We start from the raw sequence: 12,767 nt of genomic DNA, 5'->3' as shown, positions 1-12,767 counted from the left end.
TATGCAATTCAGATGTAGTTATTATGTAGTTCAGATATAGTTATTACGACACGGATGTACACTAAACTCTAAAAACCCTAAATACAAAAAAAGAAAAAGTTTCTCTATGAAGACGAGCTGAATAAGAATGACTGAGTAACCTTGGAAGGTGAAGCCATTAGCACCTGAATGCTATTGTACAGTGATTGATCTGTATGGAATGCCGAAGATGCAAAGAGAACAGAGAATGCCGAGAACAAAAGTGAACACATAGATTAAAGTAATCCATTTCTGAGACATTTGATCTCTCGCAAATTTAATGTTTGGAGAAATTATTTAAATTATCAGGCTAGTCCAGGTCGGTCGAACCAACAAGAAAAAAAAAAAAAAAAAATCAAATGAATATCTATGTGTGCAATCCACGTGTCATGAAATCATTGAAGTTCGGAAGCAAAACTACGTCCGGACTCCGCACAAAATAATATATCGAATTGTGGAAGAGTTATGACGTCTATAACCGAATATTATTCACATGTTTACAACTCGAATGAGTATCCACCCGAACCACAAATGGAACACAATGTTTTATCTTAGATGTGAATAGTTCGACGTCAATATTGATGTCGCACTATTCACAAACTCATTTTCTTATTTGTTTGTAGAAATCCCTCATTTTATTTGCTGATAAAAGAAATACAAATAATATTTTTTAGTGCTAAAAAATAATTTTAGTTGGAGATAGAAAATATTTGATATGACTTGCATTTTCAGATGTAAAATAGTTTTTTTTTGTTTACCAGAATAACTTAAAGGGACGCTTTTTGCTGGTATATGCGAACCAAAATCGTTCCTTGCAATTGTCATAACTGTGCATCGATGGTAGGTGGAAGATGCTGCGCAGGGTTCTTCCTAAAATTTTCTACTCATTGGTCGTCGTGCCGGAGTTAAGGAGGGTGGCTGCTCCGGGTTTGTCATCGGCCGCTTTCAACTATCCTCCTGTTGCTTCACGTAAGGCGGTTCCAGAACCCTACTTCCTTCAGTGTCAAGTAGTCATCTAAGACGGTGTTTGCCATCTGTGCCACAAAGGTATTTCCCTTCTACGGTTCTGCGTTTATCCTCGAATCTCTTCTCCTTCTTTGGTTTTAGATTATTATGCCCGTGTGAGCTGTATGTCTTGTTTTTTTTTTTTTTTTTTTTTTTTTTTTTTTTTTTTTTTTTTTTTTTGAGAGGTGGAAATCGAAGGGAAAGAGAATTTTTCCATAGCACAAACAACCGGCGAAACAATAAAGTTGAAAGCACTAAAGACTAGGGTAACAACTAACAAGAGCTCATGATTTAAATTTTGTCCTGCTATCAAACAAGACTTCCACCTCTTTTAACCTAGAAAGTAGCTCTCCACTTAGGGCATCTCCAACCGAAAATATCATTTTTCACTCCAAAATGCAGGGAAATCAAAAAATGCCGTATTTCATCTCCAATCCAACGCCATTTTGCCGCTAAAATGGTCATTTTCGTTCGCGCCTTTCTTCCCAAGCTGTTCGGTAGAGAGAAAAAAATGCCGCGGATGAACAGTGCGACGCCAATATTGGCAAAAAAAAACTTAATTGCATAGAAGGTTTCTAGAAAATCACATAGATAGGGACATTCATGGAATAAATGGCTATTTATTAAAACAAGTCCATCACAAAGAAAACAACTAGATTTGAAATGGAGCAGTTTTGGATTCATGTAATAAATTATAAATATGAATGATTTATTAGAATAGGCTTATAAAAAGGACAGTGCTTTGTACTTTTGGATTCATGGAATATATTAGTTTTACTTGTGCAAATTTCATATTGGAAGGCTTGTTGGCTCCTCTGCTCTTTGATAAAGTTTGGTAGGTAAATCCCCTTAGGGTTTTTGTGAGTTCTTTATTATGTTTTTCTACTCATATTCCTCTCTTTCCTAGAAAAATTCTTATCTCTCTTACATAACTCACATACTAGCTTCTCTCAACCCTCAAACATATCCAACATTTTTAAAATACTATTGCAAATTCTCTTACATTACTCATAACATTCTTATGATTTGACTTCCCAACAACTCCAAAATACCCTAATTAATACAAAGGCATTAAAAATTTCACAAATCCTTAACTAGTATCCAAGACCCATCAAAACACCACTATTGGTTGCTTAACATATAAACATTTGATCTGGAGTTCTCATCCTTTTGCTTTAAAATAAAATTTTAACCTTTGATAGGTTAAAGTTTAGCATCAAATATATCAAAATCCTGAATTCCTATTTTACCACTACTTGTATACTTTTCCACCACCCTCCTAAAGGGTTACCTATTAAGTTGTTTTTTTTTTCATCAAGATTCTATAGACCTAACATTAGTTAGTTTTGGATGGTTTACATAACGGAAAAATAGTGTCATGCAATCTAAAATATTAGGCTTTGTTTTGAAGGTGGGGTTTGATTTTATTTTTTTTTTTAATGACATACAACAATAAAAACAAGCAGCCTTTATCCCACTACGTGGGGTTGACTGTGTGAATCATTTTTCTCCATTTTGTCTCATGAAGTATCAAAATCTTATTTAAATCTAATAAAAAAAGACAATTTTAATACTTTCTAACTATGACTTTTTAGTTCTATCTCTACATTTTTTAATATAAACTAGATCTAATACATTTATTCTCCTAACATGATCATTGAAAGGTCGACTTTTATGTGGCCATACCATCTAAGGTGACTCTCTTATCATATCTGTTATTGGAGCTACTCCAACCTTTCCATTTATATACTCATTTCACTTTCTATGTCTAATTGTAATGCTACTTATCCATCTGAGCATCCTCATCTCTACAATACTTAATTTAATTTTTTGATTCTCTTTTAAGGGCCAATATTCTGTATCATAAAACATTGCAGGTCTCACCACCATCTTATAAAAATTTTCCTTAAGTTTCAGGGATATTTTACTATCACATAATAGGCCCAATGCATTCCTCCATTTCAACCATCCAACTTGAATTCTACTAATGATATCCTCATCTATTTCACCATTGCTTTGAACAATAGGCCAGAGATATTTGTAATGTTTATACTTTTTAATGACTTAATCACCCATTGCACAATCCTGCCTTTATATTCATTACTACTTAAACTGTACTAGATGTATTTAGTTTTAGATCTACTCAAACAAAAATATTTAGACTCTAAGTTTAACCTTCATAATTTAAGTTTTTCATCAACTCTCTCTCTCGTTTTATCAATAAGAATATTATTTTCAGCAAAAAGCCTACATGAAGGTACATCATCCTGTATATGTTTAGTAAGAACATCAATGACTAAATCAAAAAAATATGGGCTTAAAGCTAATCCTTGATGTAACTCAACTAAAATAGGAAAATACTTGGTCATGCTACCTTGTGTTTGAGCACAAGTAAAAGCTCCTATATACATTTTCTTAATTATTTGAGTATAAGTATTATTAACTACTTTCTTTTCTAGGACTCTTTAGAGCAGTTATCTTGAAAATTGCGACCCTACAGATAGAGGAAAATATCCAACAAAAGAAATGAAAAGATAGCCACGAGGTATTTTGGCCCTTATCAAGTGTTGGAGAGGATTGGAGTAGTGGCCTATCACTTGAAGTTACCCTCGACCGCTTTCATACACCCACTGTTCCACGTATCATAGTTGAGGAGAGCTGTGGGGGATCATGCAACTATTATAGACCAGGGTCGCTGACAGAGGATCTAGAGGTGGTTTTTTTAACCACTAGAGCTTAAAGGGGTACGACGGGAAGAAAGAGAGCCCAATGAAGTGTTGATTAAGTGGAAGAACCCACCTGACTATGATGCCACATGAGAGCCATATGGGAGGGTAAAGCATCAATTTCCCTCCTTCCACCTTTGAGGATAAGGTGATTCCATGGGAGGGGAGTATTGATAGATCGGTCCCTGGATTGGGTCTAGCCGGTACAACCAGGATTGGTTTAGGTTTACATGAGGTGGAACAGGGTAAGTTTCCCCCCATCAATGTCGCCCCAATCCAAGTGGGGCCCACAAGCTTAATTAGGGGGAATTAGGAGATGGAAGGGGGGGGGGGGATTTAGGAGGGAAATTTCAATATATAAGGAGATTCATGTCTGTTTAAGAAGGAATTATATCTAAGGTTTGCTTTTTCATCTTGTTGTTTTGCTGAAATTTCCTGCTTAGTTTTTTGTTTGGGCTCTAACAACACCTAAAGATTTGGGAGAGCTGGATCTTCCTCTCTAATAGAAGATCCATTTTATCATATTTGTCTTCTTCCATATTTCATTGACTTTTTTAAGTGTTTTGCCACCAGATTCTTCTCTATTTTAGATTCAATCTTGCTGAAATTTCAATTTCAGTCAACAATTTCGGCACTTGTTCCCTTACAGAATCCATATGAGCCCCCTATATCTTTTCCAAATCTCAAAACTTTATATCTAAGCTAATTTTTATAATGATTTTTTTATTTATTTATTTTTTATTTTTTTATATATTGTTGTGATGACATACGTAACATCTAAATTTTATTTATTTAAAAAATGAACATCAAACTACATCTATTTTCAATAATACAACAAAAATCTCAAAAAGCACAAAGTCCCAATCTCATATTTTTCATTTTCATTAAATTTCCAATAGTTTGGTTACAACCCGCACAAATTCATGGGTTTAGTCATTTATTTTAAAAAACTTTGTATTAATTTTGGTAAATGAGACAATTTTTGGTGACGTGTACAAATCTCTCTTTTATCATTTTGATTTTTTTATTGTGTAATAGTTTGACATTAGAATCTGTAATTTTGGATCAGAAAATTCATTTCTTTGTATTCTAACTAAGAACATAGTTATTTATTTAATTCCCCTAATTTCTCGGCTTGGGGCTACGAATTGCAACAATGTTTCGAGATGTTTTCCTTCTAATTATTTTCTGCATTTAGGTTTAATCATAATAAGGAAAAATATGAAGTTATTGATTTTCATAAGGGGAGAACTAAAAATTTTGTGAAAGATTATCATTGAAATTTAATTATTTATAATCTTATTCTTTACTTGTTATTAATAAGATCGTATACTATAAAATCATTACTTTAGGTGTAAAGTGGGTGATCAAAGTAGACAAGGATGCAATGATCAAATTTTGTTGTCTTCAGTCGAAGGCTGCTGAGCCATATCTATTATTTTGTGGTGTTAATAAAGAGGATTTACAAATGCGAATGTTGTTCGTTGAGAGCCCTGACGGATACTTTGGAGGATCTGCAGGTTAGTACTCTCATCATCTCTCTCTAAATGGTTTGTGTGCTCACTATGATCGATCAACATCATGTTTGTGCATCCATGCATGCACATATATCTATGCCAATCATGCAAGACGTTTTAAAAAGGATTTTTTTTCTATTGTCAAAGATCCAATTTGGCTATCAAATTAGTACTTCAAATCTTTATTCACATAGCCATGAAGGTGGAAAATTAGACATGACTAATCTACTTATCTTCATAGCAAATTTTGAGCTAACCAGTTTTCTGAATCTTCCTGGAAATTTAGTTACTGTAAATTTCGTGATCTTTGTAAATTTTGTTGTGATTTCATCATTTTGTCAGTCCAGAAAAAATTCACACTTTAACAGAGCCATTACAAATGCAGATCCAGACCTTTCTAAAACTGCATAGGTTTAATCTTGTGGGTGCAATGCCCCATTTGCTATCTAAAAACTTGACGAGACAAGTGTTTGCATATCATAATTTAATGATTTCCTCAAATTGTGCTATGATATGAACATAAGATTTAGATCTAAACCTACATAAAAGTATTTTCTTGTAAAACCTCAATTTTTTTCCAGGTTCTATGAGCCAAAATTTTGTGCTGTCAATCATATCCCAAAAATGATAAACTAGTACTTAGAATGACAGCTAGTAGTTCGAGTCCAGTTTTCCTTCTAGCTTATGCACTTTATGTACATGAATTTGACATAATTGTCTATAATGCACATCTGATCTCTTGGAATTTATGGAATTGAATGTATTGGAACTACTATACCTTTTTTTTGGATGTTTATTCTTTCCTTTTTTATATAAAGTTTGATCCTTTGTTTTATTTGTTTATGAAAACTACTGATTACTATTCTTTTGCTTCTTTCCTTGTTTCCCAACTTTATGCTAATCATAAAGCTGCTTGTTTGGTTCTTTAGCATTTTTTTGATACATTTTTGTTTTAAGAATGCAATATGCCATTTATGTTGTTCCTTTAAGATACATTTATCTTAATGTTCATCACCTTGAACAAAGAAATGACATGAATACATAAGAGAAATGCACTCTTAAATACTTTCTTATATTTAAAGATGCTTTTTTATCTGTTTTAGTGTGGCATACTGGCATTCATTCTTCCTAGACCTAGCATATGGAAAAATATAAAATATTAGAGGAACCAACCAATATTCTCTTGCATTATAATCATTCCCTGGAATTTACCTCCCAATTGGTATTATTTATAAATGTATTTGTTTCTTCCTATGGATGGTGCTTTTGTTGTTAGATATGTACAACTACTTCAGTTTGTACAAATTGTTCTTGTTCCCAGCATTTTTAGTGTGATATCTGGTTTGATCTTATGGAAAATTACTAGTCAAACCCTAGATCTTCACTTGGAGGAATGGGCAATACACTTGGTTATGTACTCAATAACTTTGTATTTGCTTGTGCACACAAATATAGGGATATACCTCTATCCTTTTATATGGATAGAGATATTTTCACCTTATAATTATATTTTGGCCTAGTTTTCACGCATGTAAGAAGTATTCAGAAAATCAAGACAATTCATTTTAAACTAACCCAAAAAAAAAAAAAAGTGGAATGTCAAATTTCATAAATTTGAGGATTTGATCATGCATCCTACTTCAAATATAGTGCTCTATAGACGTGAGATTAATTTTTAATTGTAATGTAAAAAGTGCTAACTCAAATGAAATTGATGTGCAAATGCATAGTATGATATTTTGAACGTTTCTGATGACTTTAATTTCAATATATAGATTGTTGTACATTAGTAAGGGGTGTACTACTAGCTATTAGAGTTTTTATCAAAATGATGAATTGTCGAACATTCATAAGAAAATAATGAAATTAAATTTTAAATATGCTCTGGGTTTGCAGATAACAACAAAATATAATTTTTTTTATATTTAAAGCTGATAAGATGAAAAAGAAATTATATAGAGTTTCTTACATAAAAAAGAATTTGGATTATAAATTTTCATTTTAAAACATCACCTATTAAAACAAGAATTTATCCTCTTTTGATGTAACCAAAAATATGACATTCAATGCGGAATGATATTCGAATAATCACTCGAATCAAAAAACATAGCAAGCAATTGAAACTACAAAAAAAGCTAGTCAAGTAAGATTCACATAGTAGAAAAAACCTAACTTTAATTGATTTGACTAAAATCATTCATTTTTGCAAAATCACTAACAATATGCTGATAGCCACTCTGGAATTAGTAAAGAGAATAAGGCGAGAGATTATCAAAATAGGAAACACAAGTCTCATGCCAAGATGACTTTCCCTGCAATTTGATAGCCACCCTTGCACCATATCCAGAAGTCACATGAGAACACAAAAAAACCAGAAGAAAATACAAAATGTCTAAATTTTCTATTCTACAAACATCTCAGAAGTCCCAAGGAGAATCACCGTTCAAAATCAATAGATAGTTCATTTGAATAGGATAATGGACAAGGCATTAAGGTGGCTAGTGGCGGGATAATTTCAAACATCAGATAAGCAAAGTCCAAACAATGTCAACTACCTGAACTGACAATAAAAATGTCTCAACTATTTGGGCTGAATGTGCATCCAGCCACAATATCACCATAGACCAATAAATACAGGAACCTAACAGCAAAGATGCTGAAGCTATACATGATCCATCACTAAATCGACATTGAACTAATAACAAATTTAACCTAGAAATCAGAACAATACAGAACACATGTTGTTGATTCTATGTGGCCTACAGATCGAAATATGGCTACTATAACGTAAAGATACAAGAACACTTCTTGTTGATTCTATATACATCATCATTTAAATTTTTTTTTAAATTACTTCTTATGGAAGCATATGCAACTTGTATCTTGTCAGTTGGTCCACAAAATGCTTGGGACCAGATTGACTGACCGACCTTTTTTATTTTTCAGTCCTAAAAGGAGGTTAGACTGATTTTGGCTGAGAGTTGATATGAACTAAGCTGAAACACTTAGGTTAGTTTATCTTTCTTGCTGTTTGGGCCTTGAGAGGTGGCGTTTATTTTGTAGTTTAAATCCATTATTGCTATGATATGCACTCGGTACCTCTCTCGCTCGCTTTGATTGTAATACCCTGCATTTGATCAGCTGCTACTGATGATTCTAAATTCCTGATTTTTATTTTGTAAAATATCACTATATACTATTTTATCAATTTAAATGAGGCTATTATTCTAGTAATTCCGAATTTGGCCTAGTGAAATAGTTGATAAAAGTTATATTTGTATGCTTTTTAGTACGTCTAAAAATAAAGATTTATTTGGGGCATTTTTCTCGATACTTTGTTTTTTCATATGCTTGGCACTTTTTTATTTTATAAATTTTTATATCAAAGTGTTGCATCTTCAAATTAGATCAGTTAGTATGTCGTAGTTATAAAAAGATGCCCCCTTTTTTAAATATTTATAAAGAAATTATTGTCTCCATAATGTTTCTGTAATTATCTTTATAAAATGTTGTACCCCAAGCAGATATTTATTCTGCCAAATTAGTATAATGAGTTTCGATTTTGGATTATATATTAGCATTTTTTTTTTAATGAATGGCTAACTTTTATTTTTTATTAACTTTCTCAATGTCAAATTCTCTTACCGTTCATTAATTCATATATGACTGCTCACAGCTGCTCTTAAGGTTGCTTCATACCTGCCATTTCCATATTCGGCCATAAGTGCTTTGCTTCTTGTACCTGCACCAATTAGGGACGCTGCCTATGACTATATTGCAAAGAGGAGATATGATTGGTTTGGGAAGGCAGATGAGTGCATTGTGATGAAAGAAAGGGAATTTCTTGAGCGTTTCATTGATAGGGATGAGATGATGAGAGGGGGTCCAAATGATTTCTGATTTATGTGACTTTTTTTTTAATAAAATTCTGGACAGATAATTTGGAGCTGTTCTGTTTTTTTATTTAAAATTAATTCAAATTATTTTAAAAAGTAGGAACTTTCAACCATTTTATTTTGGCTTCGTTTGGGACGGTTTTTTTATTGTTTCTTAAAGCAATTTTTTCATTAAAAATTTTAAATTTGTGTCCTAAATGAAACCTTGGTGTGCCATGGATAGTAAAATAGTAAGAAAGTTGTCCCAAATTAAACCTCAGTCTTATGAGTTTTCTTGAAAGTTATGTGATGACCAAGTTTAGCAGATTTTGTAGTCACGTCTTAAAAATTTTAACCATAATTTTTTCATGTTTTAAATGGTTGGATTTGATGCCAAATTATCGAGAAGATTTAGTCCAAAGTGTATTTGAATCTTTTGAAATATAAATATATGATTTTCAGCTTTCAATGTCTAAAATATAATTTTCACTTAAAATGGGATGTGAGAAAAAATAAGAACTAACTTGTTAAATTAGGGATCATTTTCGATTAATATTTGAATATATTTATTTTATTTTAACTTGTAATAAAATAATTTAAAGTTAAAATTTAAAAGATTATATATTAAAATCATTAATTATATAGTTAGGTAAAATATTTCAAATTAATTATTATAGTAAAATAAATTACGTAAATATCTTTGAAAAAAAAATATCATCATATCCAACTAATTTAGAAACCTATAGTGCATGTAATAATATATATGCTTCATTTTAATTTCTTGATTATGTTGCCAAAAGTTGATATGAATATTCATTTCAGTCAAATGCTTATGCTAATTAAATTATTAATCTAAATTTAGAACTAAATTTGGTGATATTTATGCTCCTTTATTAGCTTACAATTCAATCAAATATTTAATTCACATTCATCATTAATTTTAACATACATCCAACCCATATATAATTTAAGCTACAAAATTATAAAAAATATTAATTTTCAAATTAATATTTATTACATAAAAAAAAAGCGAAGGTAAAATAATATTTAAAAACTATAATACTCATTTGTTTAAATTCTTACAACACATTTAAAAATTATTTGAGAATTTCAACACATTGAATTGAAAGCCATTAATATGTTTGCACAATTTTTAAGTAAAAAGAAAAACATCTCTATCAAACTCAATTAGAAGAATGAAACAGATAAAAAGAACAAAACTAATAAATTACAGTGCATCAAACAGATCAAGTTATGCTACAGATTAATCTAAATTCTACAAGTAATTTTTAGGATTGGAGCTCTTAGAGAAGCATAAGGTCACTATAGGAGCAACAATACAAAATGATGCCGTAACAACAACAACATAATAGATCCACTTCTTCCATTTTCTTCCCCCACCATGCTCGGCAATTGCAATCTTCCCGACTGCTCCAAGGACTGTGTCAGACCACAAATAGTTGTATTCTTCTCCTCAATTAATCACTCCATATTCCTTTGAATTGCATCTTTTTCTCTAACCACGGAAAGTGGACACATTTCCGATGCATCGAGCTGAGTAGCAACTGACTATGTCTTCTTCACGACAATCTCCGCGTTGCCGCAAGCAGTGGCATCAGTGAGAATAGAGGAGACAACGCGCTTGCTGCTAGCGAGGGTGTCGTGGTTGTGGTCGGAGGCCAATGAAGCTAGCCAAAACTGGTGTTATTTTATTTGTTTGGGGAACTCCGCCACTTCTTTTACGAGTTGGTTATGGAGGGTTTTTTGGTTTATCGATAGCTTTAGTTTCGGAGCTTCCAACTGTTGTTGGGTAGAGTGATTCTTCTTCTTTTCCATGAGAAGAGGAATAGAAGAGGGTTTGAAAGGAATTAATTTGGTTCTTTTATTTTGAAGAGAATAATTGGTTTAAGTGATTTAGATCGGTAAGGATGTTGTTTATTTCTAGAGCTTTGGGGTGCGCTCGCTGTTTAATCGATAATTGAATCGTGGAGGGAGAAACAGACCGCTATGAGACCAATAATTCAGGGATAGTTTACACTCCCTTTAGAAAATCGAAAACTTAAAAGTTCTTTCTCGTATGTAATAACCTCCCGCTTCCTCTCCACCATTTTCAACTTCCCCAAGCTTTTTGGCCGCCTCAACATTGTTCCCCAACCTTTTTTTGCCGCCTCTGCAACATAATAAGCCACACATACCCAGTAAGCAGATCTCCCAGCCTGACTTGGTTAGGTTAGCCTACTCTTCTTGCAGTAGATCAATCTGGCAACCTCCGCATCATTATTTTTGATTAAATTTTCATTATATATTTTCTTTCTCTATACCCTCTTATGATTTTAGTGTATAACTTTCTTGCATCGCTCTTTTTGTTTTTCTTTTTTTTTTTTAGTATGGTTGAAGAACTCAGAGATGTTATAATGCATTTTTCTTATTAATAAGTCTTAATGAGGATAAGAATTATGATGCTATAGAAGTTTTTCTTGTATTCATGAGGAAGCTATTTTCTATGTCAGGCTTCTAAGTATTGCTACTAATTTTTTTTTGTTTTATTTGGAGTGAATACACTTATGTAACTTTGCAACACCACTCTATGTCTACTTAATTTCATTGAAGAAGCATTCTATATTGTCTCCAATCATAGTAATAAAATTTTTCAAAATTTAAGGAAATTATGCTATTTTTTAGTAAGTAAACACGAAGCTATAGTGAGGGCTCTTGAGGCATAAGTCCCTAGAATACTAGCTTGAATTGTAACACTGGTTCATATAAAAATTTACTTAAAATAAATTAAATTTTTATAAAACCTAACCCTAATATACGTAAGTTTACTTACACTTCCAACCTCCCTTTATCAGAGAAGGCATCTGAGATTATGACATCTTAAAATAGCGGAGTAACTTATACATCAAAAAAATTTAGCTTAAAAAAGCATGAATCTTGATTGATGTATGATATGTTAACAAAAATTGCTTTGATTGTGCATGAATTTTGAGGCATATTCAAGTTGAAAACTTTCAAAATTTAATTTGGGACCATCTAAACTCAAATTTCATTAAACTTATGGTCAAATTGAACGTCTTGACAAGACCAACCCAACGACACCAAAATTGTCTAATCCGAGTCCAATTTAATGAGCCGAAGCATATTTTAAAGATCAAAAGCATTAATTGGGTGACCAAATGATATTCAAATATGGGCATGCTTATAGTTTTATCAAGCGGTTTGATGAGAAGAATAAAATGAGCCCAAGATCACTTAATTCTAACATCATCAAGGTACTTAAATGTTGAACGAATGCTCCATGATTGAGTTAATATATATGGGCTGTCCAATGAAGCACTTTGAATTTGTTCTCGATCTTCTCCATGTATATGAAGTATGTCACTCTCAAAATTTATAAATAGATCCTCACTCTCTACATGAATGAGACTCTTAAAGGCTTGGACCTAGGTTAGAGACTTGAAAATGCTTTGAGGCCTGAAATTTCCTACAGCTCTACCAAGCACCATAATCAGTGAGCCCTAGTTGCCCCTGCCATTGATATTGGGTTGCGAATCTAAATCTAAATACTTTGTTTTTGATGATAACAAACATTATTGTTTCTTCATCGCTACAATTATTAAATATCT

The 12,767-nt window shown here is 32.1% G+C and overlaps 1 protein-coding gene across 1 annotated transcript; it reads left to right on the top strand.

The window, feature by feature from the left end:
* Nucleotides 1–783: 783 nt before the first annotated feature.
* LOC110102948 (uncharacterized protein YuxK) lies at nucleotides 784–9,261 on the top strand. The gene is given in 3 exon segments (XM_020831470.2): nucleotides 784–1,065; nucleotides 5,102–5,269; nucleotides 8,943–9,261. Coding segments are annotated over 3 exon segments (588 nt in total). The 5' UTR covers nucleotides 784–869; the 3' UTR covers nucleotides 9,167–9,261.
* The last annotated feature ends 3,506 nt before the right edge of the window (nucleotides 9,262–12,767 follow it).

Source organism: Dendrobium catenatum, unplaced genomic scaffold (assembly GCF_001605985.2).
Source record: "Dendrobium catenatum unplaced genomic scaffold, ASM160598v2 original_scaffold_152569, whole genome shotgun sequence".
In the NCBI taxonomy this organism is placed as follows: Eukaryota; Viridiplantae; Streptophyta; class Magnoliopsida; order Asparagales; family Orchidaceae; genus Dendrobium; species Dendrobium catenatum.
Note: the sequence above shows the minus strand (reverse complement) of the source record. Positions and strands in the feature narration are given on the sequence as shown.